General features: G+C 43.1%; 1 protein-coding gene across 8 annotated transcripts in view; it reads left to right on the top strand.

Moving 5' to 3' along the window:
* The window catches only part of RABGAP1L (RAB GTPase activating protein 1 like), a 218,735-nt gene that overhangs the window by 170,799 nt on the left and 21,934 nt on the right, over positions 1-26,002 (top strand). For 4 of the 8 annotated variants that reach the window (XM_077332520.1, XM_077332521.1, XM_077332518.1 and 1 more), the window contains one exon: positions 24,817-24,909. In XM_077332520.1, the coding sequence (XP_077188635.1) occupies positions 24,817-24,909 (93 nt within the window). Of the gene's footprint in view, positions 1-10,117; positions 12,193-23,548; positions 23,568-24,816; positions 24,910-25,138; positions 25,873-26,002 lie in introns of those variants that run through there. The other 4 variants (XM_077332527.1, XM_077332522.1, XM_077332524.1 and 1 more) reach the window with 4 other exon arrangements.

The following is a 26,002-nucleotide window of genomic DNA, read 5'->3' as shown; positions in this document are numbered from 1 at the left end:
GATGTTTTCTTGCCTCATCCCAGCTTTCTGGCATATATGATTTATTATTGAATAGAATCCTGGAAAGTCCTTGGGGAACTGGGATGAGTAAATCCTTAGGGTCAAAATAACCATGATGGTGACAAACACATTTGTTCATGTTTCTGCCCTTATTCGTATGTAAAACAGGGATGAGTATCTTATCTGTACACCGCCCGTGGCGCCGCGGGCGCCACGGACTAAATCTGTACACCGCCCGTGGCGCCGCGGGCGCCACGGACTAAATAAAACAGTAAGGGGTTCTGGGGCGGGATGTGTCCGGGATGAGGAAGGGTCCGGATTGGACCCTTCCTCATGACAGACAACCGGAGGGACCAAACGGCAGGCGCGAAGCGCCTGCCGATTGGTCCCTCCGATTCCCAGCCCCAGCAACTGCGAGCCGCGCGTCTCTCACCGCGTCAGGCCGGCCCCAAGGAAGCCCCCGCCGCAAACACAACACAAGACTCCAGCTGCCGAGAAGCTGCAGAAAAAAAAGAAACACCCCCGGAGGAGCCTTTCGCCGCTAGCGCGACGAGAGGCAGCAGAAAAGAAAAAACCCTGTAGGAGCTCCAAGCCGCCGCGCCGACGAGAGACAGCAGAAAAAAATTAACCCTGTAGGAGCCTTTCGCAGCTCCAAGCAGCAGAAAAAAAAAACCCTGTAGGAGCCTTTCGCAGATCCAAGCAGCAGAAAACAAAACCCTGAAGGAGCCTTTCCCAGCTCCAAGCAGCAGGAAAAAAAACCCCTGTAGGTGCTCCAAGCCGGCACGCCCACGAGAGCTAGCAGAAAAAAAAAACCCTGCAGGAGCCTTTCACAGCTCCAAGCAGCAGAAAAAAAAACCCTGTAGGAGCCTTTCGCAGATCCAAGCAGCAGAAAACAAAACCCTGTAGGAGCCTTTCCCAGCTCCAAGCAGCAGGAAAGAAAAACCCTGTAGGAGCTCCAAGCCCACGAGAGCTAGCAGAAAAAAAAAACCCTGTAGGAGCCTTTCCCAGCTCCAAGCAGCAGAAAAAAAAAGCACCTCCTGGTGTCCCCTGGGTCCTAGCGCCCATTGCATTCCTGGTTGCAATGGGCTTTCTTGCTAGTTGTAGTATAAAAATGAGTGCGTTAGCAAGAGGAGTTGACCTACCCTCTCTGTCTGTATAATTCCAGGCACTGTCCCCAAGCCCAGCTCACTTCTGGCAAATAAGTTGATCTGTGAGGAAAGTTCTTTCACAACTGAGTGGGTTGAAGTGAGGAGGGAGTGGTTTCCATTTTCTACATGACCTTTCCATACCATAAATTAGCCCTGCATTACTGCTTGTCTGGATATAATCTGTGTTCCCTTTCTTGCCCCAGGTGGCAGCAGGGCCTCAGTCGGGCAAGCCCGTGCTGCAGGGGAAGAGTTGGGCTGTCAAGGCTCGGCTCTGACTATGGCATCCCAGAAGGGACAAAAAATGTCCTGGCCAGCTCCGCGGTGCTGCACACAAGAAGCAGTCTTGCCCTGTTGCAAGCACCTAGCAGCAGCCTGTTGCGGCAGTGCCGGTGCAGTAAGCGCCCCCCTGCGATGGAGAAATACCCACTTTTTACTTTAAAAACTCCATCTTCTGGAATCCAAAGAGACAAAATCTCCATCTTGCCTTAAATCAACATGTAGTAAACCAAGGACTTCAAAAATACCTCCAGCAAGAGGGCAGTTTTTAACCTCATCCTAAACTGTGTAGAATGCCAAACAGGATGATCAAGGAAAACCAGTTTTGCTGGTCATCATTTCATGGTGGGAAAGTTTTTCACAATGAACCCTACTTTCTACTTGTGGAAGCCATAACTCGCCTCTTTGGCCTGAGCCCTTCAGATAGGGATGGGACATAGGAAGACTTTGTTAACCTTCAGCAGTTAGAGTGCCCCGAAGGAGATCGCCTATCTTGTGTTTCCCCTGGTCCCCATGTATCTTTGCTGAGAGAAGTCTTTTGCTAAATCTCGTTATACACCTTGATTTGTGCTATTGGGAAACAAATGGAAACCATTGAAAGACAAGAGGGATTTTCTGTGGTAGACTGATGTATGGCTGATTGGAAATAGTTCAGGACTTAAAGGGTTAAGTACTCTGACAGGTTCTACCCAGTAACGCCCCAAGAGAGTTGCCTAGCATGTAAAGCTAAGCCAGTGTGTGCTGTTTGCTATGTATATGACCGGGAAGATAATATCTGACATGAATTCAGTCATGGCTTCTGCCATGTCCAGTTTGAGCCTTAATCAACATTGTTCAGAGTAGCAGTCTGGGTGAATACAAACTTTTGAATTAATTTGCCGTGGGATTAAAGAAGTCTTTTGCAGTATCCTTTCCCCTCCAAACTGTTTTATACTCAGAAAGCTCTGAGCAATGTGGATTTTATATATGTTTATATTTAAGGACTGAATAGTGAGACAAAGTAGGAAAATATTCCATGTGCCATTATCTTGCTTAAAGGTAAAGGCCATTATCTTGCTTTAAGTGCAAGCACCGGGTCATGTCTGACCCTTGGGATGACGCCCTCTAGTGTTTTCATGGCAGACTCAATACGGGGTGGTTTGCCATTCCCTTCCCCAGTCATTACCATTTTACCCCCCAGTAAGCTGGGTACTCATTTTCCCGACACTGGAAGGATGGAAGGCTGAGTCAACCTTGAGCCGGCTGCTGGGATTGAACTCTCAGCCTCATGGACAGAGCTTTCAGACAACATTTCTGCTGCCTTACCACTCTGTGCCACAAGGGGCTCTAATATCTTGTTTACACATGCACAAACTACATGTAAAACATACACCAAGTATGCGTAAAATGTTTCACAGATGAATGTCTAAAGGAATATAGTTAAAGAGTGATCAGCTTTCTAGAAATTTATTTCCTTCTCCTCTGCTGTCACTTCCTCTATGGCAGTGGTCCCCTATCTTTTTATCACCGGGGACCACTCAACGCCTTTTACTGAGGCCCGGTGGGGGGGGGTAGTTTACTCGTCTACTCTCAACCACTGTCCTAATGCTCTCTGATCACTATGGTAATGTTTAAACATCCCTTCAAAATAAGATACAGACATGCCACAACAGTGAACATAAGGAACATTTTATTTTCATGGAAATTTTAACTCCTGACAATGACAAATCAATGGGAACCCTGAGCTTGTTTCTCTGCAACGAGATAGTCCCATCTGGGAGTGATGGGAGACAATGACACCCGAAGTGTGTTGTAAAGGGCCGGGGGGGGGGGGAGGCGTCCTTCGGGGCCCACCTCCAATTAGTCGAAGGACCACATGTGGTCCGCAGCCCACAGGTTGGGGATCGCTACTCTATGGTATTCAGCATCTAAAATAACATTCTCCTTAAAATGTTATAGATTTGTGAAAGCACATGCAGGGAGTTTGTACTGTGAATTTTCCTTACCTTTATCTTGTTTTGCCAGCTATTTTGACTTGCAAACACCTTCCCTGCGTATTTACACAGCAGATGTACACACAGAGGTGCCTTTGCAGTTTTTGCAAATGAAGTCGTTATACAGGGGGTCCCTGTGCCAAAGGGCCCCACTCCAAAAGGAGTATCTAAACTCCACTTATCAAAATTAAAACAAAGGGTTGCACACAAAGTTCTATAACATATTAAAAGCTTTAATATGGGAGCATGTCAAGAAAGCCAGCTCAAAGTTTGTACAAGCAGCTTCCCCTTTTATACATCTTCTTCCATGACCGCACCCCTCACCCCTTGTCCCATTGTCTGAGAGATAGGAGTTTACACTCTGCGTGTCTTTCTAAAGGGTTAATGCTTTCATGAAGAAAATAACACAAAAGTTTAGTACAGTCAAGGAAATGTGTCCTTCCTGTCCAGTGTTGCTGACATTAGAACTGTCTCGGAGACAAGATTAAGTTGAACTGTTGACCTCCTGAAAATACATATGAACTTTTAAGAGACATCCATGTGTGTTCCCCTGCTTGCAGTTTTTGAGTTATTTCTAGCATGCTGAAATATAGAGAAAATCGATCTAACTTTTTCCTGTGCTTTAATAGCCATTAAAGCAATGTTGTATGATCATCTATTTTATGGTCTGGTTTCCAGCCGAGCAAGCAAGCCTTCCTTAATTACAGGTGTAACAGAGATCTCACCCTCCCCAGAGTGGAATGAGATCAGTCTCTATGGGTGCTGCAAAAGGCTTTCCATTCTCTACTTGGAAAAAGAGACTCTGAGAAGTCGCCTCCTTATTGTTATCACAAGCAAAGTGAATGTTTATAATTTCTATTCTTATCACAATTAATTTTCATATCATCATCATCATCATATTTATATACCGCCCTCCCCGAAGGCCCAGGGAGAACTGAAAGAAGAGGGAGAATTTATTACAGAACATGGGGTGCGTGTATAGATGTGCTGTCAAGTTCTTCAACCAACTGATTGCAATCCCAGCAAGGGGCTAGCAAGGCAGATGAGAAGCAGCGGTGGTTTACCATTGCCTTCATCTGTAAAGCCTTCCTCGGTGGTCTCCCATACAAGTACTCATCCAACTTAGCTTCTGAAATGTGATGAGACTGGGCCGTATCATACAGCATCAGGGTGTTATTGCAAAAGTATGTTAAATTGCATCATACAGCTATGAAAGTGCAGTACTTAAAACCAGCTAAAACTATTCATCTAACTTAAAAGTATGTTCATTGTATCCAGGATGACAGGCTCCCTCATAACCAAATTATTTATTATATATATTTATAAGCCATCACTCTTAGCCCAGCCAGTTTGCAGCGACTAACAACAGATTTAAAATAGAGAGTTAAAATTAGAAAGACCTACATACAATATACTAAAAACATAAACAGAAATCCCCCCCATCCCATCTCCCATACAATCTCCCCCACCTTCCATTCCCAGGGGGATGCAAATGTTGCATAATTGGAAAATGTCAGGGGTGGAGCCTGAGATATCCACTTGGCCTGGTCTCTACCAAAAGCCTGACAGAAGAACTCCATCTTACAGGTCCTGTGGAACTGCATTAGCTCCGGCAGGGCCTGTATCTCTTCCAGGAGCTCATTCCACCATGTGGGGGCCAGAGCCAAAAAGGCTCAGGCCCTGATAAAGGCCAGGAGAATTTCACATGGGCTGGGGATCAATAATAGCAATAGTTCTTTAATTATGTAGGGACGCTAGTGTCGTGGAGACCTGGAGTGCTGCAGAGCCCACCAACAGCTTTTCTGGTGCCTGTTAAGTGTTTTTAGGAAGTGGGAAGGGCATCGTGGGACATTTGCCCAGCTGGGTTTCTGACTGACTGCTGGAAACATGATTTGCTGTGCAAGTTTTTATAAGCTGTTTTGGCAGCTACTGCCACCAGGACACAGGGATATTCACTGCCCGACTGGAGGAAAGCTGCGTGTAAACAAGAAAATACTCGTATGTTCATTTTATGTTAATTTGTCTTGTTAAAAGCATTACTGTTACAGTTATGCATAAGTGCACTTCCTGTGCTTGGTCCCGCCTGCTGTGGCAGCCATTTTGTAGTGCACCCACCATCCCATGTCAGAATTTCAAAGGTGCCTGCAAACTCAAAAAGATTGGGGACTCCTGTCTAATCAACCTCATCTAGGAGGGTTTTGTATTGCCTTTGTGTGTGTGTGTGTGTTCTGAAAAGCGGCATGACCACATAGGAAAGTAGATGCTTCCTTTCACTTGCTGGAACAATCATGGAATCTTAAAACGCTTTTAATATCATTTCAGCAACATTCCTCCTGTGCGTTCTTGTTGGGAATACAATCTAAAGGGGGTCCGAAACAGAAAGCTATGGACACAAGTCTACTGTATGCTTTTGGGACTGTTTCTGCCTTTTCCGTGGTTGAGTTTGAAGTGCTACGGAAACTGGCAAAACTGGTTTGAGCCAAAACCCTGAGAGAAAGCACAGAACAAATATTTGCATTGCGGGCTATGAAATACTGCCTTGATGGCTTAAAAATGTATGTGTCTCATCTTATCTTAATGACCTATATGTTGTTTATTCTTCCACCAATCTGTGGCATGTAGACCCAGTCCCATGAAGTCTAATTGAAATTTACTTTTTGCCTTCCACCCAGTGTGTTATTTGGTTATCTTTAAAGACACTTTGACGTAGGTTTTGGTTTGATAAGTATTTTTACAATCCCTTCTCGATGTAATGAGGACTTGTCATTCTTTCCTACACAGCCACAAAGCCATTGGTGTGAAAACTTCAGATCAATGGAGCATGCATTGTTCCCTCTGAAGTCCTACCTTTGCCTTAATCCAAGAATCTCATTGGCAGTTGCCCAAAAACCCACATCCTTCCTTGACAGATCTGTAGAAAATGACATCATGTCAAGCGGAGAACTAATGGTTATTTTAGGGCTGTAAAAAAAATTGCCTGATTAAATTCAGACTCTTGAGATCATAGATAAAAGTTCAGAGTAAAGGAAATACACCATGAATTAGCCCCTTGGGCTCCTAATGTAGGATCATTATATTATGCTAATGTAAAATGGTAGCAGTATTTAGTTGAAAGGCAAGTCGAAAGTGATTAGTTGGGCCGTTGACAGCATGGGGCAGATGATATGCCGATCTGTCTCGTGCTTCCAGCAGATCTCAGAAAAGCTGCGGATACCATCAACAGTGCCTGGTGGTAGGGATGTACACAACAAAAAGGATAAAAAACAAGTGTCTAGCGACCAAAAAAAGGTTAACAAAAAGGGAAATGTCTATAGGCCTAATGAGGGTGCACCATAGAGTTTCTAAAACATGGTGTAGTTATATGCCGGAGTTAGCAGCTTTCCGCAGGGCCTGCAAGATGGAGCTCTTCTGCCAGGCATGTGGTTGAGGCCAGAGCGGGTGGTCCTGACATTAGATCTGGGCTCCCTGGGTTCATCTGAATGATCCAATTGCCTCAATCCCATATTACAGTATTATAGTATTAGCAATCTGATGTCCCTCGGCTAATGTGGGTTGGTTTTTTTTTGGGGGGGGGGTTAGTGGGGTTAGTTAGTGCTCGCCTGTTGCCTAATGTTGATAACATTGATATTGTGGATTGGTTTTAATGGTTTTAACTATGGGTTTTATTGCAATTTTTATCTTGTAAACCGCCATGAGTCTAAGGGATCAGCGGTATAAAAGTTTAATAAATTAATAAAAATAAATAAATAAATAAAAAATACCAGTATTTTATAATTATCTGTTCCACTATATATTTCTGGTTAGGCCTTGGAGGAGGAGTGTGTCTCATGGCTTGTGCCACTCAGCGCTTAAGACCCAATCAGGGTGGCTGTCCCGCCCCTGAGAGCCTCTTCCTCCAACTGGCTTGCCTGTCTGTCCAGTGGCCAGACAATCATCTTCCGTCCTCCATCCCTGATCACCCTTTCCTCCTTCCACTTCCCTCTGAGGCTCGGAGGCTGCAAATCCCTGCTGCGTGAGAGCTGCCCCTGCCAGTGAGTTCCCCTCCCGGGGCCTCCAGCCTGCAGCCTTTCCAGGTCATGGAGAGAGGGAGAGGCCATCCACAGAGTTCTTCCACTCCACCACCCCCCCAGTCTTGCACCCGTTGTATTCCTGAAGGCAACAGGCTTGGCCCCTAGTAAACAAAAAACACCTAAAAGCTTTATGCGGAGCCTTGGATAAAATCAAATCCTTTGAACATAATAGTGCCTCAATGCTCCCTTCTTAGCTTGAGGAAAATGATGTGGATGCAGAAAGTGTAAGCTGTGACATGATTAAGGTTTGCCTTGATCATGGCTTGTTTTTGAGAATTTAGAGGCCTCCATTTATTTTATCTGGTCCATACAGTCCACACAGTGTCCATTATCTATGTCTGTTAAGCTTCTGTCATATATAAATACAGCCCAGCAATAACCACTGGTCACTTCATTGCAACTGTGGGGTGTGGGGCCAGAAAAGGATGAGGTCCTACTGGATGTGTCAGAGCCCAATGTGGGCTGGGCAGGGCCACACATCCGGTCTGGCCAGCCCCGTGCCACACTGGGAGAGATGGGGAGGGCCATGCCCTTGTGGTCTGGCAGTCTAGCTTCCCCCTGCCCTTCTCCACTTTTTTATTTCTGGTTTTGGATTCCTGCATCTTAGGGTTGGTGTTACGGTTAGTTGGATAATGCTAGCCTAATTGCCTTGTGGCTTTGTGTTTTGCCACAACTGGCAGCTTGGGCATGGGTGGGGCTGTTTTTGTGGCCAGCCCAGTCTGAGTCTGTGCACCAGACTTGCCCATCTTGGGGACCTCCATAAGAGGCTGTGTGGATACTGAACAGGGCCCACCCCCTTGGGGCAGCCTGGTGTGCTTACATTTCCTGGTGGCAGAGGGTGACCATTTAGAGGCTCGTGCCTGCTGGTACCAACTGTCTGCCATCCCCCTGGGTTGGTCCCAGCTGGGCACATGTACAATGTGCTCCCTGCAGCTCAAGTAATCATGTTCTGTGTTATATGATGTTATACGTAAACCGTCCAGAGCCATATGGAAGGACGGTATAAAAATCTAAAATAAAAAAATAAAGTGTGCACCTTGACTGCATGGGTTGGTTGGCCACTGGGAGAGGTGTTTCCTATCGGCTTTCTAACCACTGGAGGGCAGCTCCTCTCAAGCTGCTTCCTGATCCTGCTTGGGGTTATAATAAAGCTGTGGCCATGCTTGTTCCATAGACAGCAGCCGAGTGCTCCTTTCCGGCCTCTTACATACCTGTGTTGTTGTTGTTGTTGTTGTTGTTGTTGTTGTTATTATTCCCCGCCACTCCTGGAGCCGGCTCCTGGTTGGTCACAGATGTCCCATAAAAAATCTATTAAAACCCCCATTAAAAAGACAATAAAACTCAAAACATAAGTCATAATAAAGATGAGAAACATGGCAGAATATTACCCCACCCAACCCTGCCTCTAGAGGGGGGAGGAAGGAGGTTTAAGATGACTCAGGAAGGAGGGTTAAGATGGCTTCGTTGTTGCTTAACGCCAAAGGAGGGGAGGGGTGTAGATCTTCCTCAAATGCTTCCTTAAATTCTTTTTAATGTTTTAAATTTTTAGTATTAATGTTCACCATCGTGAGGTCCCTGAATTGATTGGAAAGGCAGCATTTAAATGTTTTAAATAAATAGTAGTCATGCATTCAGTAACAGAACAAAATTTGAGCCCAGTAGCACCTTTAAGCGCTACAGAGTTTAATTTGGAGCATCTGACGGTGTGTGCATGCTCATGAAAGCTTGTACGGAGAATTAAACTTTGTTGGAGGTGTTGCTTCAGACCAACATAGCTACCTACTTGAATTATTTATTATTATTATTATTATTATTATTAGATTTATTTCCCGCCTCTCCCTATAATAAGTTATTGCGCAGATAAAAGTTTTAAATATTTAGAGGGGTGTCTGCATATGCTCAGAAAAGAAGATAAAATCACCCTGGAATGCAGCTTTTACAAACATCACGTCCTCCCTGCCCAGAGTTGTAAAATATTACTGTTGGTGATAGAATTGGGACAGGGAATTTCTGGGATCTACCTCTCCAAAATATTCAAGTATGTAATTATTCCTACCTCCTGCTTTCTCTCCTAGGGGGCCACAATTTAGTAAGCTGGCTGGAGGGTGTATAGATAGGTGATTAACAATGTATTTTCCTAGGAGTAAGCCCCCCCCCCAATAAACCTTGGCAGTATTCTAATTAGACTTGCTTAGGATTACTCTCGTCCTGAGCCTTCGGGGAGGGTGGTATATAAATGTGAATAAATAATAAAATAATAATAAATAACATGGGAGTGGAGAATAACAGCTGCGGGCAAGAAGACAGTGGTTTCCTGTATCAACGTTCTGTTTCCTGGTTTTCTCTGTTAGTGAACACAATCGCTGGTCAAAAAGTACAAATGGGCAAATGGTGTCAGCTTTAAATTCACAAAAGCCTATTCAAGTTCATCTAGCCAGAGGGCCACTGGAAGGAAGATTATGCTAAACCCTGATTCCTAATGACTTATATGATTCACAAGACTTGGATTTTTTGACAGACATCCCCCCCCCCCTTCCGGGGCAGGGGATCTGGCATTTTTACCTCTCTTCTTTACCTCAGTCCCAAACCAAAGTATCCTTTTAACCGAAACAGAGACCTGAAGGTTGCTGCAGCACTGCTTAAATGTAATTGCATCCCTCCTGGCAGGAAGTGTGGGCTCATGGGAAGCCCCGTTCCTTACCTCCTCCTACAACAGGTGCCTTTGTCTGTTCACCTCACACAAGCCCATTATCTCCTGCCCAGGGCAGAGTCTCGCACAGACAGAGAAAGCTGCAAAGCTGCTTTCACTTATAGCCCCATTATTTTTTTTAAACAAGGAAGTCGAAGCCAGAGTGCAGGGGGAAGTGTTTATTGAAGAGGTTCCCTGGATCTGATAAAGTCTTTAGAAAAATAGAGAGGAGGCTTTACAATATGAGGTAGGAATTTTATCCACGGACGACGTCCAAGAAGAATGGCTTGTTGTGTTTACTCCTTAGAGCTGAGCTACCTCTGCTGGGAAAAGCAGCAAAACTGTGTTTGTGCAAGTTTCAGTCCAAAATGGGTTTCTCTTCACACTTTGGGGGTTATATTTAACCTGCATATTTGTTCAGAAGCTGTTCTAATCACAAGGATTAGAACAAGCTTTGCATTTTGCCTGCCTTAAGCCTATTAAAATTCTCTGTTGTTTCCTAGCAATATGTCATTTTACCCCCTCCCTTACGAAAGCGGACTTTTTCCCCCTTCTCAAATGCCGCGGCTGTGACCAGCTTCTCTGTTCAACGGACGTGTCGCTGTTGAAAATATAAATGCAATCTTCTAGAGAGTGAGACCCACAAAGAAAATAGGGCAAGGAGAATCGGAAAGTTGATGATACTGTGTTTTATTCTGAAAAAGCAAGCATGTGATAATGTAGGAACAACAGCTTGCACTAGGAAATGCCAAAGGATTTTTTAAAAATGTAACCTCATATGTGATAAATGCATGTTTCTGTCATATCGTACATATTGGATCTTCTACTGCTGAAACAAAACGTTATAGAAAAAGGCAAAATATGTAATGTATGTAAGACGAGAGCATTAGTTTGCATTTTTTTTGTTCTTTGTTAATCCAAGAAGATTGCTTTTCAGTGTGATGGTGAATTTTTACTTTATGGTGAATTCAGAGGATGTGGATTATTACTAAGTTTTGCAAGTCCTCATAAAACTATATGTCAGAATACTCAATTTTTTCAGAGTTTCTGCCATTTTTTGCACAAATCTTGCTATTGATAAAGATGCTGTGAAGTGGATGGCAAGTTAGTCTTTTGAAATTACTAGGACCCATTTGCATTTTGAAAACTGCCGGAGGATTCATTTGGATTTCTGCTCTCCTGTTTCTTGAACAAGAATGTCCATTTTATTTTAAGCAAACGTTGTATTTTGGATTAATGAGGAAAACCAGTCATCGTAATCTTACAGCTACGTGAGCTGGTTTTGAGATGGCAATCGCTCAGACGGATGGAGCCACTATATTTCTGCTTTATGTCTGCATAATTTCAACAGAAAAGAAAGAAGTTCCCTGGCAGAGCAAAACTGTCTGATAAGATCTTCTGAAACATTCCAAGGATGGCAGAATTTGTTTGTTCCTTCTGTGGAAATCCCTAAAGCAAGTCTTTGAAAGGAATTGAGACTCCTCCACTGAAAATCCTTTCCTACTTGTACAGCATTTAAAAGAATGTAGCAGTACTATAGGAAATACAAGAAGAATCTCCATTGCCAACTGAAATTTTCAAATAGATACTTCACTGCTCCATTTCATCTTGGTAAAAGACTTTTAAACCGAAGAGTATCATCAGGAACGTTCTTTACATGTTCTGAAGATATGAACAGGTGTTTAAACTGGACTTTACTGCAAAGATCAAAGAGACTCCCAGAGGAAAGCGGCACACAGAAGCTGATCTGGTTGGCTGCTGTGGGTGTGTGTGGGTTCCCCCCCCTCCCTCCGTTCCTTCGGTGACACTCCACCCACTTAGTCTCTTCAGGTGGGTGGGAGCAACCGGCACAGAGCTGAGTGAATTTTCCAGTCCTTGGATACTGAGCCCGTAGCTGGCCTTCCAACAGAGAGTCTGCTGACAAAATGATGGAAGAAATTTCCATTGTGGTGGCCTACGACTCCCATGTTTTTAGCCAGCTGTACGATGAGGATTTTCTGGCCAGCTTGGTGGCAATCAGCAAACCCAAATGCGTGGTAGGTGTCCACTTTGTGAAATATTGTCGACTCCTGTTTATTTTTAATGTCTTTAGGAAGGGGCTGATGCATTGCTCTGGCTTCTTTTAGCCCTCACTGACTTGATGTGGTTCCCCATGTATATTGTTATGGCACTCTCACATATAATATTCTCTCATGTACCAGTGAGAGTAGTCCTGTGTGGCCTGTTGTTGTTCACTGGAAGGCTGATTTGCTCAACCTTGGAGTTGCACATTAAACAGAACTTGCTGCCTCAAGGCAGCTGTTTGTGTGGATGGCTGGCCTTGCTTAACCCGTCGAGCTGGTAAGTTTAAATCTCCAGTTCATGCAGAATATCCCTGCCCACACCATGTTCTTTTCCTTAGCATTTGGGTTTATTGAAGCAACGAGAAAGGCAGAAACAGAAGCGTGAGCAGCCACAGTTGCACAGTCTTCAGTTCTTTTGGGACGGGAGCTCATGAGTAAAGTTCTCTTGGAAATGAGAAGTTAGTGTTCATATGCAATACATGGTATTTCGTAGGCTCAGATACAGATTGGCTATTGTCCTGCCTGTACAAGAACCTAGTAGTTTTACTCCGGGGAATTTTAATTCTCAGTTTATCCGCAGAAACCTGGTTTAAAATGGCATAAGCCGGTGCAATCCAGAATCACATTCCAGTTGAGGTCTTTCACTGCTGTATCAGCCCCAGTGTATACAGATATCTGAGGTATGGACCTGTAGTTAGCTCACGCAGCTCTCCTGTGTACACTCCCTAAACAAATATTATACAGTGCTTGAGTACATAATATCCACAAATAGAGTTTGTCTTGCATTCGTTCCTTCCTAAAGGGATAAAACAAGATCCAGCATGTGTTGTTGGGGGATTTGGGGTTTCCATATGTTCTGTCAGGGCTTTGTTCTTTTGCACCTCACCAGCACTTGATTTCTAAGCGAATCTCTCTAACACTGGCCTGTCCCCTGAGGGGCTGTGTCGTGGCCTTCTGGGAAATCACTATGGTTGAGCTTCCATTCCAGTCTACAAGCAATGTGACATTTGCATGCCATTTGATTGCTTACACTCTCCTGCTGCAGAAGGTCTGCTGGTACTTATAACCAAATTCTAAGGATAATATAAAACGCATTTAAAAACTTGATGCTTCCAAATATGTCATTCTCTCTTTCCCCCCCCAAATCAACCTCCTCTGCAGCAGCTTCTACTCTTTGTCTCCGTTCTCCACAGGAGAGCCCTTAATTTTAGTCCTTTTTCTCTAATCAGTTGGCTGTAATTTCATTCCTCTTCAACCCTGTCAAGGTTCAGTTACCTGTTCTCTCTTCATGTTAAACTGCCTACACCTATACATCCATCACAGCATTTTTCCTCAGACCTCTTCCCACCCCTGTAGATAAAAGTAAAGGTATAGTTCCCCAAGACTGTCATTTAAACTGTGCATTGAATTGTGTATTGAAGATCCCAGTGATGGTGAGGAACTAATGCATCTCACTTCTCCTTTGGGGAGGGGATCCTAGAGATGGAACCTTAGTGGTGACCATGCCTTGCCAAGCAAAAGCCAACACCCTGATGGTAAGTCATTTGCATTGGCCTATTTTCACATCAGCAAACTAACACAGACAAATACCTCTCCGCCATTATTCCTCCTGTCCCTTCTGCCATACTTATTACAAGAGCCCTAAATAATTTCTTGTGTGTGAGTGACAGGGTTGTCCCAGTGTATCAAAACTGACCAATTACTCTGATTTATGGTGAAATTAAAGAGCCTTTTGTGGTGCAGAGTGGTAAGGCAGCACACATGCAGTCTGAAAGCTCTGCCCATGAGGCTGGGAGTTCAATCCAGCAGCCAGCTCAAGGTTGACTCAGCCTTCCATCATTCCGAGGTCAGTAAAATGAGTACCCAGCTTGCTGGGGGGTAAACGGTAATGACTGGAGAAGGCACTGGCAAACCACCCCGTAGAGTCTGCCATGAAAACGCTAGAGGGCGTCACCCCAAGGGTCAGACATGACCCAGTGCTTGCACAGGGGATACCTTTACCTTTACCTTTATGGTGAAATTATGATATGATTCAGACCTAATGTTTCATACCTGCTCTTCTGTTCAAGGCTTTCGGCTTTATCACTGATTTATGCTGAACATTGGCTTTGTCTGCCAGAATCATATTACTTCTGGATAATAGGAAGACCTTGAAACACTTTATTAAGAGAGAAGACTGAAGTTTCTACAGTACTTAATAAAATATGTAGTTGGGGAATCTTACAATGTTAGCAATGACGAAAAAATTACTGACATCTTTGAACTAAGAAAAGTAAGAATATAAGATTTTTCTTTATATGATTTCTTGTTAGTTGAGCTAACAACTAAGAGAACGCAGGCACTTTACTAAAATAGTAATAGTTGTAATACAATATTTATAAAGCATGAATAGATTAGTAATATAATAACAGCATTTATTGTGGGAATGCTGAAGAGCTGTTTCAGTACCTCTCAACAATCTATTTTTCTCCTTTTGAGATATGGTTGCAAGCAAATTAATTGTCTAAAGCAGCCTTTCTCAACTTCTTCACTATTGAGAAACCCCTGAAACATTCTTCAGGCTTTGTGAAACCCCCGAAGTGGCACGATCATGCAGAATATGGTTGGGAAGCATGTGTATACGCCCACCCGGGTCCCCTCCCTTTCCTGCCCCCTCCAGACCTATCATTGGTCAGTGGGGTTTTTTTTTGACATGACCATATATGGTTGTATCACCTGATAATGTTTTACAAATTAAAAAATATATACAAAATTAATTAACTCCCATCTTAAGCAGGCAGAAACTTGATGGCCGTAGAAGGTTGCAACCAAGTAGGTAAATAGGAAACAAGGTTCACCTTTCCATAATTCCATAGAAAGTGCAATGGGATTAGACATAGTTCCAAACACTCTTCTGGCTCTATACATTTCTTAAAATAAAGTTTGGTCTGACTCGTTTTTTATTTTAAATACACCATGTTTTCAACGGTTGTGTGGAAACCTAAGATCAAGGATTTTCAGGGGTAACTCTCACACGAGTCAGCCAGATGGAAATTAGTGCAATCCTGGTAGCAGTGTAGTTTGTGGGAATTACGAGAGGTGGGGAAACAGCAGCATTTCATTTGAGGGAAGTTTCTCATGTAGTGCTCAAGATCCAAAACTTATTGACTGCCCCATGCATATCCAGCAAGAAGTTCACGCCAGTTTGGCAACCATATACATGGGTTACTTTTGTTATAGCCCTGTGAGGTAGATTAGGCAAAGACAGTGACTTGTCTCAAGGTCCCCAAGTACATTTTTACATTTACATGGCTTTATCTTTTGTGTACTGATAAGCTTACACCACTGTGTATTTTTATCATGGTATTGGGTGTTGCCTTTTGATAAACAAAGGTAATTCTCATTTCTTACATCCCTGACCCCTTTTTCAGCCATATTGGACTTCCCAAACAGTTTACAACAACTAAAATTCATCCTAGAGCTAGGATGTACTGTTTTGGGGTTAAGTAGGGGGATCTGGTAGGCAAGGTGGTACTTTTTGTTCTTGTTATGTCTTGCGTTCAGTATTGTTCTTGCTGCAGTGTGCTTTGCTAGTTTATACCTCCCTACTGATTTTAAAGTCAAGCACCAAACTTCATCTGAGAGAGTAGTGAGGAACAAGTATAGTGAGGGATTACAGGGATTTGCCACTCTACACAATGAAAGGAGTTTCATCACGTACTGCGGCTTCAGCTAGGGAACGGTAGAGTACTGAGAAACGGATGACTGTCAGTTGATGAAGATCATTGTTGGAGGAGTGTCTTTGCTCTCTCTCTCACCTCCAGCCTCCACCTACTGGTAGCATCTAACTGCTGGGCTCTGTGGAATCTCTACCCAGTGATAAGATCTTTTATTTGGGAAGCTTGCCCAGCAAAAACAAACACAAGAGATGGTTCACTAGGGTGGGGTACAATAGAAAGTACAGTTGTGCAAGATCACTGGAGAAATTTATGCAAGGTCATCCCTAATATTTTGCTTCAGTAAAAGCATTCTTTGTTTTATTTTGGTACTATAGGGGCCATGTCCCGAATTTTGCGCTGCTTTGTAAATGCACCTATCTTGGCAAAGGGGAATAATGATTGGCGGGTTTGCAGTTTGACAATTGTGACACCTTCTGTGTAGCATTCACAGATTCCGTGGTTGGTTTCCTTCCATGCGGTGAGCTTTGATACTTGACCAAGCACTATGGAAGATCTTGCTTATTTTATTGGAAACATGTTTTTAATTTTCAATCTGAAATTACACCATCTGCTTAATAATATAATAAAAGAATAAAACGTACTGATGTAAAAGTGATAAAGAACAAGTATTGTGTGTTAGATAAAACAAGATGACTTCATGTGCCCCTTAGTGAGATGTTGGCTAGCCAAATTAAGTATTTGTTGTGATAACTTGGCAGCATAGTAGGCTTTTGTTGAGTATTCTAGTTCAAAAATGAAACCATGGTGAAGTTATTTTTGTGCTCAATGCAACTATAATTCTGTTTTGTAGAATTAGAAATGTGACATATATGATTAAACACAAAACAGCCTTTTCCCATTTGTCAAATTCAGCAGAACATCAAAATGGAAAAAAAAAGATTTCAAATCTGAGAAAGATTTTCTCTGATCTGAGGAATGGCAAGCAGAAATCTCCAGATTCTGACACCTGGATCGTGACCATGATCTGAAGTTCAACAAAATCAGAGTCCAGTAGCACCTTTAAGACCAACAAAAATGTATTCAAGGCTTGAGCTTTTGAGTGCAAGCACTCTTCCTCAGCTCACGCTTTGAATAAATCTTTGTTGGTCTTAAAGGTGCTACTGGACTCTGATTTTGTTGTGCTGCTAGAGACCAACACGGCTACCCACTTGAATCTATGATCTGAAGTTGTTAGTCCTTCCTGTAGCACTTCTTCATGGAAATTAAAACATATGAGAGGCAGTTTTCTTGCCAACAGAGACCCAAAGTGACTTATAGCATTGTTCTCCTCTCTTCCAGTTTATCTTTATAGCAACCTCCCTGTGAGATAGCTTAAGCTGAGAGAGAGGAATGGGCCCGAGCTCACGCAGAGTGTGGGAGTTCAAACCTGAGGGCCTTTTCGCACGGGGATCTTTGTTGCAAATTGTTTGCGGAAGGAAAAATCGCCATTTAAAATAGTGGAATTCGTCGTTTTGCACACCTGGCTTTGTAGTGGAATCAGTTGCGTTTTTTAGCGTTTCCCACAGGCTTCCGGTCTCGGCAGAAATCGCTAGAAAGGAAGCGCTATTGCCAAGCTCGTCCCGCCCCTGGCCGTCAAGCAGCCAATGGGCAGCCGTTAGCATGCTCCCAAACAGCCCCTTTCCCTTTAACAAAGGTTTTTTAAAAAAAAAACAGACCCATAGCAACGAATCTGTGTAGATTCTTTGCTATGGAGAGACCCATCCAGCTGCCTAATGTGAGCTGTCGTTTGATTGTATGATCGTTTGCACGCTGGCTCGAGTGATAAAAAAAAATTCCCCCCCCCCCTTCTCACGGGCTCGATTTTCGGCTGAATTTATGTGTAAAAAATAAAGGGACTTTATTCCAGCAAACGGGCTTTTAAGTGGTTTGTGCTTAGTGACTAAAGGTGAAGGAATGAAGCCAGGGAAGCCTCTAAACAGAAAGAGGCTCGCCGGTGCGTTTATCCCCGCTCGCTCCGAGAAAAAAAAATGGCGATCGCTTCGCCGGAAGTTTGGAGAAGAGAGCCAGGGGGAGGGGCTTTGAAGAACCAGCAACAATGGTAACGCACAGGTCTTTAGCGCTACTGTTGCAGATTGGTTGCAGGAGTGTATCGCTATCCGGAGGGTGAATCCACTTTTCTGGATTTACCTGAAAGCGCTAAAACGAAGCGCTTATTGCTGATCGGTTTCAGGAGTGTTGCAGATTGTCTACGACGTCGTGGGTAATGCCAAATTAGTAGCGTTTTCAATTAGCAACCATTGTGCTATTTTTAAGCCGTGGGAAATGGCCCTGAGTCTCCCTGATTTGAAAGACATATGGGCTCTGTCTATAGTAGGGATGTCCAACTTTTGTTTTTTTTAATCTTTCTTTAAACAAACTAACAAACAAACAAAAAGAACAAGGGAGACAAACCTCAAAATCCAGCTACTAAATAGAATTTTTAAAACGGTATACATAGAGACAAAAATATAATGGTGGTAGCAGATCTACATATATATTTCTGTGACCGTTTCCACACTGGGAACCTTGCTGCCCCAGCTCCCCTGTGGGAGTACAAATCCCAGGGTGGACAAGGTGCACCAGACCAGTGCTCCCCCGTGTGGGAGCAGGAAAAGACAGGGCAACCTGACCCAGCTTAAACTCCAGCCTGCAGCCCGGCATGAAGCCTCTGATGTGGAAACGGTCTATGAAAGGTTTTCATCTATCTAAAAACATCTATATTCCATGTGTTCATCCTTTGATAGAGTTCTAAGGTCCTCAGTCCATTGATTTACCAGAAAGGAGGCTCAGAGCAGTTGATAATTGCCTTCCCTGACTCTCCCTACAACAGACACCCTGTGAGGGAGGTGGGGCTGAGAGAGTTCTGACAGGACTGCTCTGTGAAAACAGCATTATCAGGGCTGCAATGAGCCCAAGGTCACCCAGCTGGCTGCATGTGGAAGAGCTGGGAATCAAACGCAGGTTGTCAGATTAGAAGCCATAACTCTTAACTGCTATACCAAGCTAGCTTTAGTAAGGGCGTGGAGGGCCCAGATCCGTTGATCATCAGTTAGCCTCTATGAGATGTTCATAGCTTTTTATGAGATGGGCAGATAGTTTAAAAGTACATAAGCATCCTCTTTCTTCCCAGAAAAACTGAATTTCTGAAGACGCCCAAAGCATCTATTTAAGTGACATGTCCTGTGAATTATAACACCAACAATTAGGCATTTTACTCAGTCCTTTGTTAAAGTGTTATTGTAGAAGAATGTTGTAGTCCCCAGTATATCCTAAACATTTTTTTGCTAGGTAAGTCACAACTTAAGATCCATGGAGAGAATAGCTGTAAACTTTAATGCCATATCCCATTGCATTGGCAAAATAGGGTGATCTAACTCCTTATTACATTCGTTCCTGGTTCTCTATATATCATATTTATTAATTGACATCAAATATTTATAGGCATATATTGTAGGTTTGGTTTCCTGCATCAATTCAATTAGAATTTCCCGGAACAAAGGGGATTGAGACATTTAATACCTCAAGGCTATATTTAGATGCCAACAGATGCTGCAATTATAAATATTTTATTTATTGCATCATTACATTTATATACCACCTTCCCCTAAGGCTCAGGGCAGTTCACATGAAACATATTGCCATTCAATATAGAAACTGGCAAGTTATAGTTGGAACTTTTTTAATTGAAGGATTTATTGGATAATTTTTTCCACTGGACCAACAGGTACGACTATAATCATGTGTTTGACTGGCGCATAGTTTTAATTTAGTGATGCTAAACTTTGTTGTTGGGACTTCTCTGGGAATGTTGAAAACAGGTATTGGGTACATGCAAAAAACGGGAGTGTCAAAATCACAAAGAACTGGATGGCTATGCAAAATATTAGAGTGTTCTAAGCCGGGGGTCGTCAACCCCCGGTCCGCAGGCGCCAGCGCCTCCCTCTCCCCCCCCCCCCGGTCCCCAGCCCAAAAAAGGTTGGGGACCTCTGGTGTAGAACACAAGAAAAGGGGAAGGGAACCCTCCCTTCCATGTGTGTCCAAAAGGGGGCTCCTGCCCTTGGGTTGTATTTTTCAAGAGCATTTGTTCTATCAGTTTGGGGCAGATGCACAATAGCAACATGGGATTGAGTCTACAGTGTAGCTCTGGAATGGGGCATAAGGCCGAGGTTTTGCAGCTGCAGTGCCTGTAAAGTCTGGAGAGGTTTTGGAGGAGGCTTCCACTGTGAGGCATCATTGCTGGGATTTGGCTCCTTCCTGCTGTATTGAAGACAGCAATGAGAGATGCAGAGACAACCTGGAGAAACAAATCAGAATGGCTTATAAGCCATAAATACAGTTCCTCAGATCTCTTCTTCTGCTGTGAAAGGGGCCTCCATTGGATCCACTGACACGTGCTTTGTGTTGTTCAAGAGAGTAGTCTCCATGATGAAACGTTAGAATGTAGTCTTTGTTTTCAAGGCACCAAAATGTCCGTTGTATAAAGTGACAGCCACCAGTTCTTATCTTACCTCTTCAGGAAATGGTGTTTAAACAAACACAGATGTCCGTTTGCAATGTTACTTTTTTTACAAGGGATTTTTCACAAAGCCTCTGTTTCTCACTCTTCTGGACTACTGCCTTTTGAGCGTCATTTCAGCCTTTCCTTGTTGCTCAAAGTCAAATATAAATTCAGTTTTCAACCTTTCTAATAACTACAACAACAAAAGATATTAAGCCTTACGCTTAATATCTGCGGTGGCTGCTGATTCATGAATGGCAAGGATGGGGAAAGAAATCACCGGGATCCAGTGTTGTGCAGTGGTTAAAGGAGTGGTACTAATTCCACAGCTTGTGGAGAACCACTTTTTGCAAGCACTGCAGACCTGAAGAGCCACCTGACTAGTGCATGCCCTGGATGCCACCCAACCCTTATTCATGATTTCCATTGTGTTGAAATTCATTGTGCTAGAACAATGGAACATTTAATTTTTATTTATTTATTTATTTTTCTGTACCACCTATTTCTTTGCAGCTCTGGGTGGTTTACACTGAACATTATACAAACACTTTAAAGAAAATAATGCATGGTCCTCATTTAATACTATGTACTACCATGTACTACCATGTACTACCATGTACTACCATGTCTTGTGGTACCCTGTTAAGTATTGTTGTAAAGGCTGGAGTTGCTTATTTATTGTTATATGCTCCCGAGACTCAACGAAGCCACAAGATTGTGGCCAAGGAGGACTTAAGACTTATAGGTGAAATAATGGAGGGGGAGGAGTGCATCTTGGCACAACAATAGAATGTTATGTACTCGCTTGCATTGCCTGCATAGGGGAATAACAGAGAGAGGCTTATAGTAGTATGCATAGTACAAAATGGAAGATTCTGCACAAGAATTTGTAACAGCAGTGGCATGAACTTCCATAGCCTGTTAACTGTATCTACTAAAACTTATGACACAACCCACCGTTTAGCTTCAGATATGACTTGACATGTGGTTTGAAGAATGACTAATGGAAACCTGTGGCTACTGTTTGCATCTTTGGGACTGTGCGGCCAATGCCAGTGACATGGTTTCTTCTCAGTTCAAAGTTTATCTTGGATTCTATTCATCCGTCTTCTGTCTTGGCCCATGCCAGTGACATGGTTGCTTCTCGGCTCAAATCTTATCTCAGATTCCATTCATCAGTCTTATCTCTGAACACTAATAAAGTTTATGTGCTAAAACCCTATTAGGGGAATCACTAAATGATAGTTTTACTAGAATACCATGGCCACTCTTATGGAACTGTATTGGGGTCTTGGCTCTGCCTTCCTGAGGGGACCTTAGGTTTATGATTAATCAGGCTTCCTAGAATAATTTTTTCCATTGTTTTCTGGGTCATGTCTAGTATATCAGTTCTGCAGATCAAATTTTTTGTACTGGTGAACAGGTCTCTTGTGTGTAATCAAAAGTCTACTGTGTTTTTCCCTCTCCCCTCAGAACGGAGTAGTTATTTGTGTAGAGTAGAGCCTAATATGCTTAGAAGTATTTCAACAAGAATGACAGAGATATCTACAAAGTATGAGGGAACGTTGATTAGGTTAGCTATGATCTCCATATGTTAATTATGCTTAATGGTAGACTAGATGGAGGGGTGTTCTTTCATTCTCACACAATTGCTGTGTTCTGTGTAAACATGTTGACTAGAAGGAGGAGAAGGAGGAGGTGGTGGTTGAGGTTCTTATATGCCGCTTCTCTACCTTAAGGAATCTCAAAGCGGCTTACTATCGCCTTCCCTTTCCTTTCCCCGCAACAGGCACCCTGTGAGGTTGGTGAGGCTGAAAGAGCCCTGATATTCCTGCTCGGTCAGAGCAGTTTTCTCAGTGCTGTGGCAAGCTCAAGGTCACCCAGGTGGCTGCATGTGGGGGAGCGCAGATTCAAACCCAGCTCGCCAGATTAGAAGTCCGCACTCCTAACCCCTGCACCAAACTGCCAAAGTAATGATTTGTAACATGAGACAATATGTTGCATATGATTTACTTCTAATAGTCTCAGTTCTGAGCAGGTGAATAGAATCCGAGATAAGCCTTGGGTATCACAAGTTTCTAGAATACTGGCCATCCTACTTGAGAATCCATCCATCCCTGTCTAGCTCCCTAACCCCTCCCCCAACATCGGGTAGCCCCTCTCTGAAGGGCATAGATATACAGAAATAGAAGAGTTTTTTTATTATTATTATTAATTTATTGAATTTATTGTTTGTATTTGTTGTGAGCTACCCTGAGAGCCTCTTGTGGCTGTCTGAAGCTGTTTGCCCATGAGGCTGGGAGTTCAATCCCAGCAGGCGGCTCAAGGTTGCCTCAGCCTTCCATCCTTCTGAGGTCGGTAAAATGAGTACCCAGCTTGCTGCTGGGGGGTAAACGGTAATGTCTGGGGAAGGCACTGGCAAACCACCCCGAATTGAGTCTGCCATGAAAACGCTAGAGGGCGTCACCCCAAAGATCAGACATGACCCGGTGCTTGCACAGGGGATACCTTTGCCTTTACCTTTTACCCTGAGCCAAGCAGGGGAAAGGCGGCATACTAGAATACTAGAATAAAGATGATGATGAAAATGATTTCAGAAGTATTTTTAAAAATAATTTCTCTCATTAATAGTGATTTACTACAGGGGGATTAACTAGAATGCCCATTTTAAGGATAATTAGGGGAAGGGAAAGCATATATTTTCCTCCTTTGCAGTACAAATAAATTTAGGAACAATAAAATAGTCTTTGAATGTCTACACTCATAGTAGACATTCAGTCCCCACACTATGTCTGCTGAATAAGAACTGAATACAAATATTTCTTTTGGTGCCTTTAGCTACTATCTAGTGTAAGGTAAAAAAAAAAACCCTTTTGAAAAAAGCGTTGTTGTTCATTTAACAACCCATTCTGGCGTTTCTAACACCTGTCTATGCTGTCTTTGACTTTGCTTGCTTTGATGGCAATGTTTTTTTCCTCAGCTCATGTTCCCTCCCTGTGTTTCCTGTTGTCCTCTTGCTTGTGTTCATGGAAGGGCAGTCATAGAGCACAAGATGTAGGCTTTTAAGAGGTATCCTAGCAACTAACCATTCTAGGAGTCTGCTGTTTCCCTGAGCACCATCAAAGGAAGAATCACATCAACACAGCAAGGCAGTAAGAGGGCATTTTGGTCTTTGGTCCTTTAAAAACCTAAATACGAATCGGAAATGTGTTCCCGGTAGCTTTAGATAACAAATGTACATAGGGAAGAGAGAATAATTTTGGGCAGGAATGACTCTTCGTCTTCCATCTCAAATGATTAAATAATGAAAAAATATTTATACGTTGAATCATTTGGCCAGAGAATTGGCAGTTCTGGGATATGCCAGTGTTGTTTGCACCTGAAGGTGGATGAAATACAGGTGTGTGGTTGGGACAGATGCTCCGCCTGCAGTGTTCTCCATTCGGTTACCTACTGGTTATAAAGAATGGAAATTATTGAAAAATCTGGATCTTTAAATATCTTGTCTGAGAAAACTGGGAAAGAGGAACTAGGAAACTACAAACAAGCTGTTAACGCCACCGTTTTCCCAGCCCTCCTCCCCAAGAGCTGGATTTGGACTTTATAAGCCCTGTGCTGATGTTGTTCAAATGCATAGAAGGTAAAGGCAAGGCAGGATCACACACAGGGGGACTACATGATTAATTGTCTGCGCACAGACTACAAGCCATCATTGAGCCGGTGTACCTGTAGCCTGATTTCTTTTCCCTTTTCCTTTTTCCCTGCCAAGATGTCTGTCGGCGCTCGGGCTAAGCATCTGGAAGTGATACCAGAGACTTCCTTACAGAGAACCATAGATAGATTGGGTGTACAACTTGGCTTTGCACCCAGCCTCCTTGGGTGGCAGCAGGAGCAGTCTAGATGTTTCTATGGGCACAAGAACTTCCACTTATAGAGCACGAGTTTCTTGCCTTTTCAGGGACTAGGGGCCAGAAACAAGATTTTGGGGAGCAAAATCTCCCCAATACTCTGTAACCTGGAAATCATTATGCATTGGGAAACCTTAATCTGAATCCAACCTCATGTCTTCCATATGCTCTGTCGCTCACTAATAATTTTTATGGACTTCATGTTGCTCATTTTATGTGCTGCCTGTTCTGTGACTGGGGCAGCTGACTCCCGTGGTGGAGGCCCTAGGTGCACTCATGTGGACTGGCTACATTTCATCGGAGAGGGCAGGCTTGAAGTATGAATGCCTCAACAACCTTTGGCTTGTTCATGGTAAAAGTTTGCTGAAATCCAGTCCAGATCTCCTATTCACCTCTGTGTGCGAGTGCCTGTATGCGTTTCAATGCGACATCTTGTTTCTCCCCGAGCGTATCTCGTGACACTACTAGCATAGTTTTCTTGATCCCTCTTTAGGTGCCCACAAAGAAACTGAAGAAATATGAGAGAGAGTATCAAATGATGCGAGAGAACCAGCTGCAACAGGAAGACCCTCTGGACAGATACAAGGTAATGAGGTACCAGGCCTGCTGACACTGTGGTTTGGCTCTGTCGCAGGAAAACAAGCGACAGATGCAGTTTAAAGCATGAACATATTCAGCACAAGTATGCTGTAGCTCATTAAAGATAAGTTCCATTCAGGCACTTCATAGTTATTTGTCACTCTGTATTTATATTTTATTTGCAACCATTAAATGGGCCCTCCAAGCAGCCCCGTATAACGCTTTTATTCTTTCAGTTTATGTGTTTATAGGTAACTGTTCTGCAGTTGAGCTTTTCTGGGAAGCTTCATGGGATGCAGAGAAAAAAACAGAGTGATTCTCCACTACTGACACACAAAGGAAAGAGTGCCTTTTGCTTTAAACTGACACATAAAGGAGATAGTACCTTTTGCTTTAAACAAAACTGTTGGGCGGGGTGGGGGGGTGTCTGCTACCCACAAACACATTTTGGAAGGTGAATGCTTCCAAGAACTGACTGACCAAATGATTTTCACCCTATGTAATGCAAAACTTTCAGAAGGTTTGTTAGTGTTCATGGCTGTTTTGATCCATAGAATGAGACAGAATAGGTGGATTTAGATCCAGTTGTTCAGTCACAATGGTTACATAAGCAAAGGTAAAGTGTAAATCACTGGTAAGGTGAAGTCTGAAATTTTGATTATCTGTGCTCTGAAGCAGAGTACCCAGAAGTGTAATCTAGGAAGTCCAAGTTGCAATTTCACCTTAACCATAAACACTGGGGAGCATATTCAAGCTGTTATTTTTCCAGATTGGCTTCCCCCATCTGTAATATGATGCTCACACTTGCCTACCTTACAGGGCTGTTGTAAGGATTCTTGAGACAATGTATATGAAGTGCTTTGAGTACTTGAAATATGCCATTTAGATGTTATAGATATTAAGTTTGGAGGCTTGCGTTGTTTTAAAACATTAACTGATCGAATAAACTATTTTCCCAATTTTTTGTTAATATGGTCCTAATCCGTATTTGGATTCCTGGTTGGCTGATAAAAATACAAACTACAAATCCACATTATGTCCTGGAATAAATAAGTGACCATCAAATGGCATCAAAAGCAAAGGAAGATTTTTATTACATT

The sequence above is a fragment of the Paroedura picta genome, chromosome 4 (genome assembly GCF_049243985.1).
Source record: "Paroedura picta isolate Pp20150507F chromosome 4, Ppicta_v3.0, whole genome shotgun sequence".
Classification (NCBI taxonomy): domain Eukaryota; kingdom Metazoa; phylum Chordata; class Lepidosauria; order Squamata; family Gekkonidae; genus Paroedura; species Paroedura picta.
This window is presented reverse-complemented; position numbering and strand designations above follow the sequence as displayed.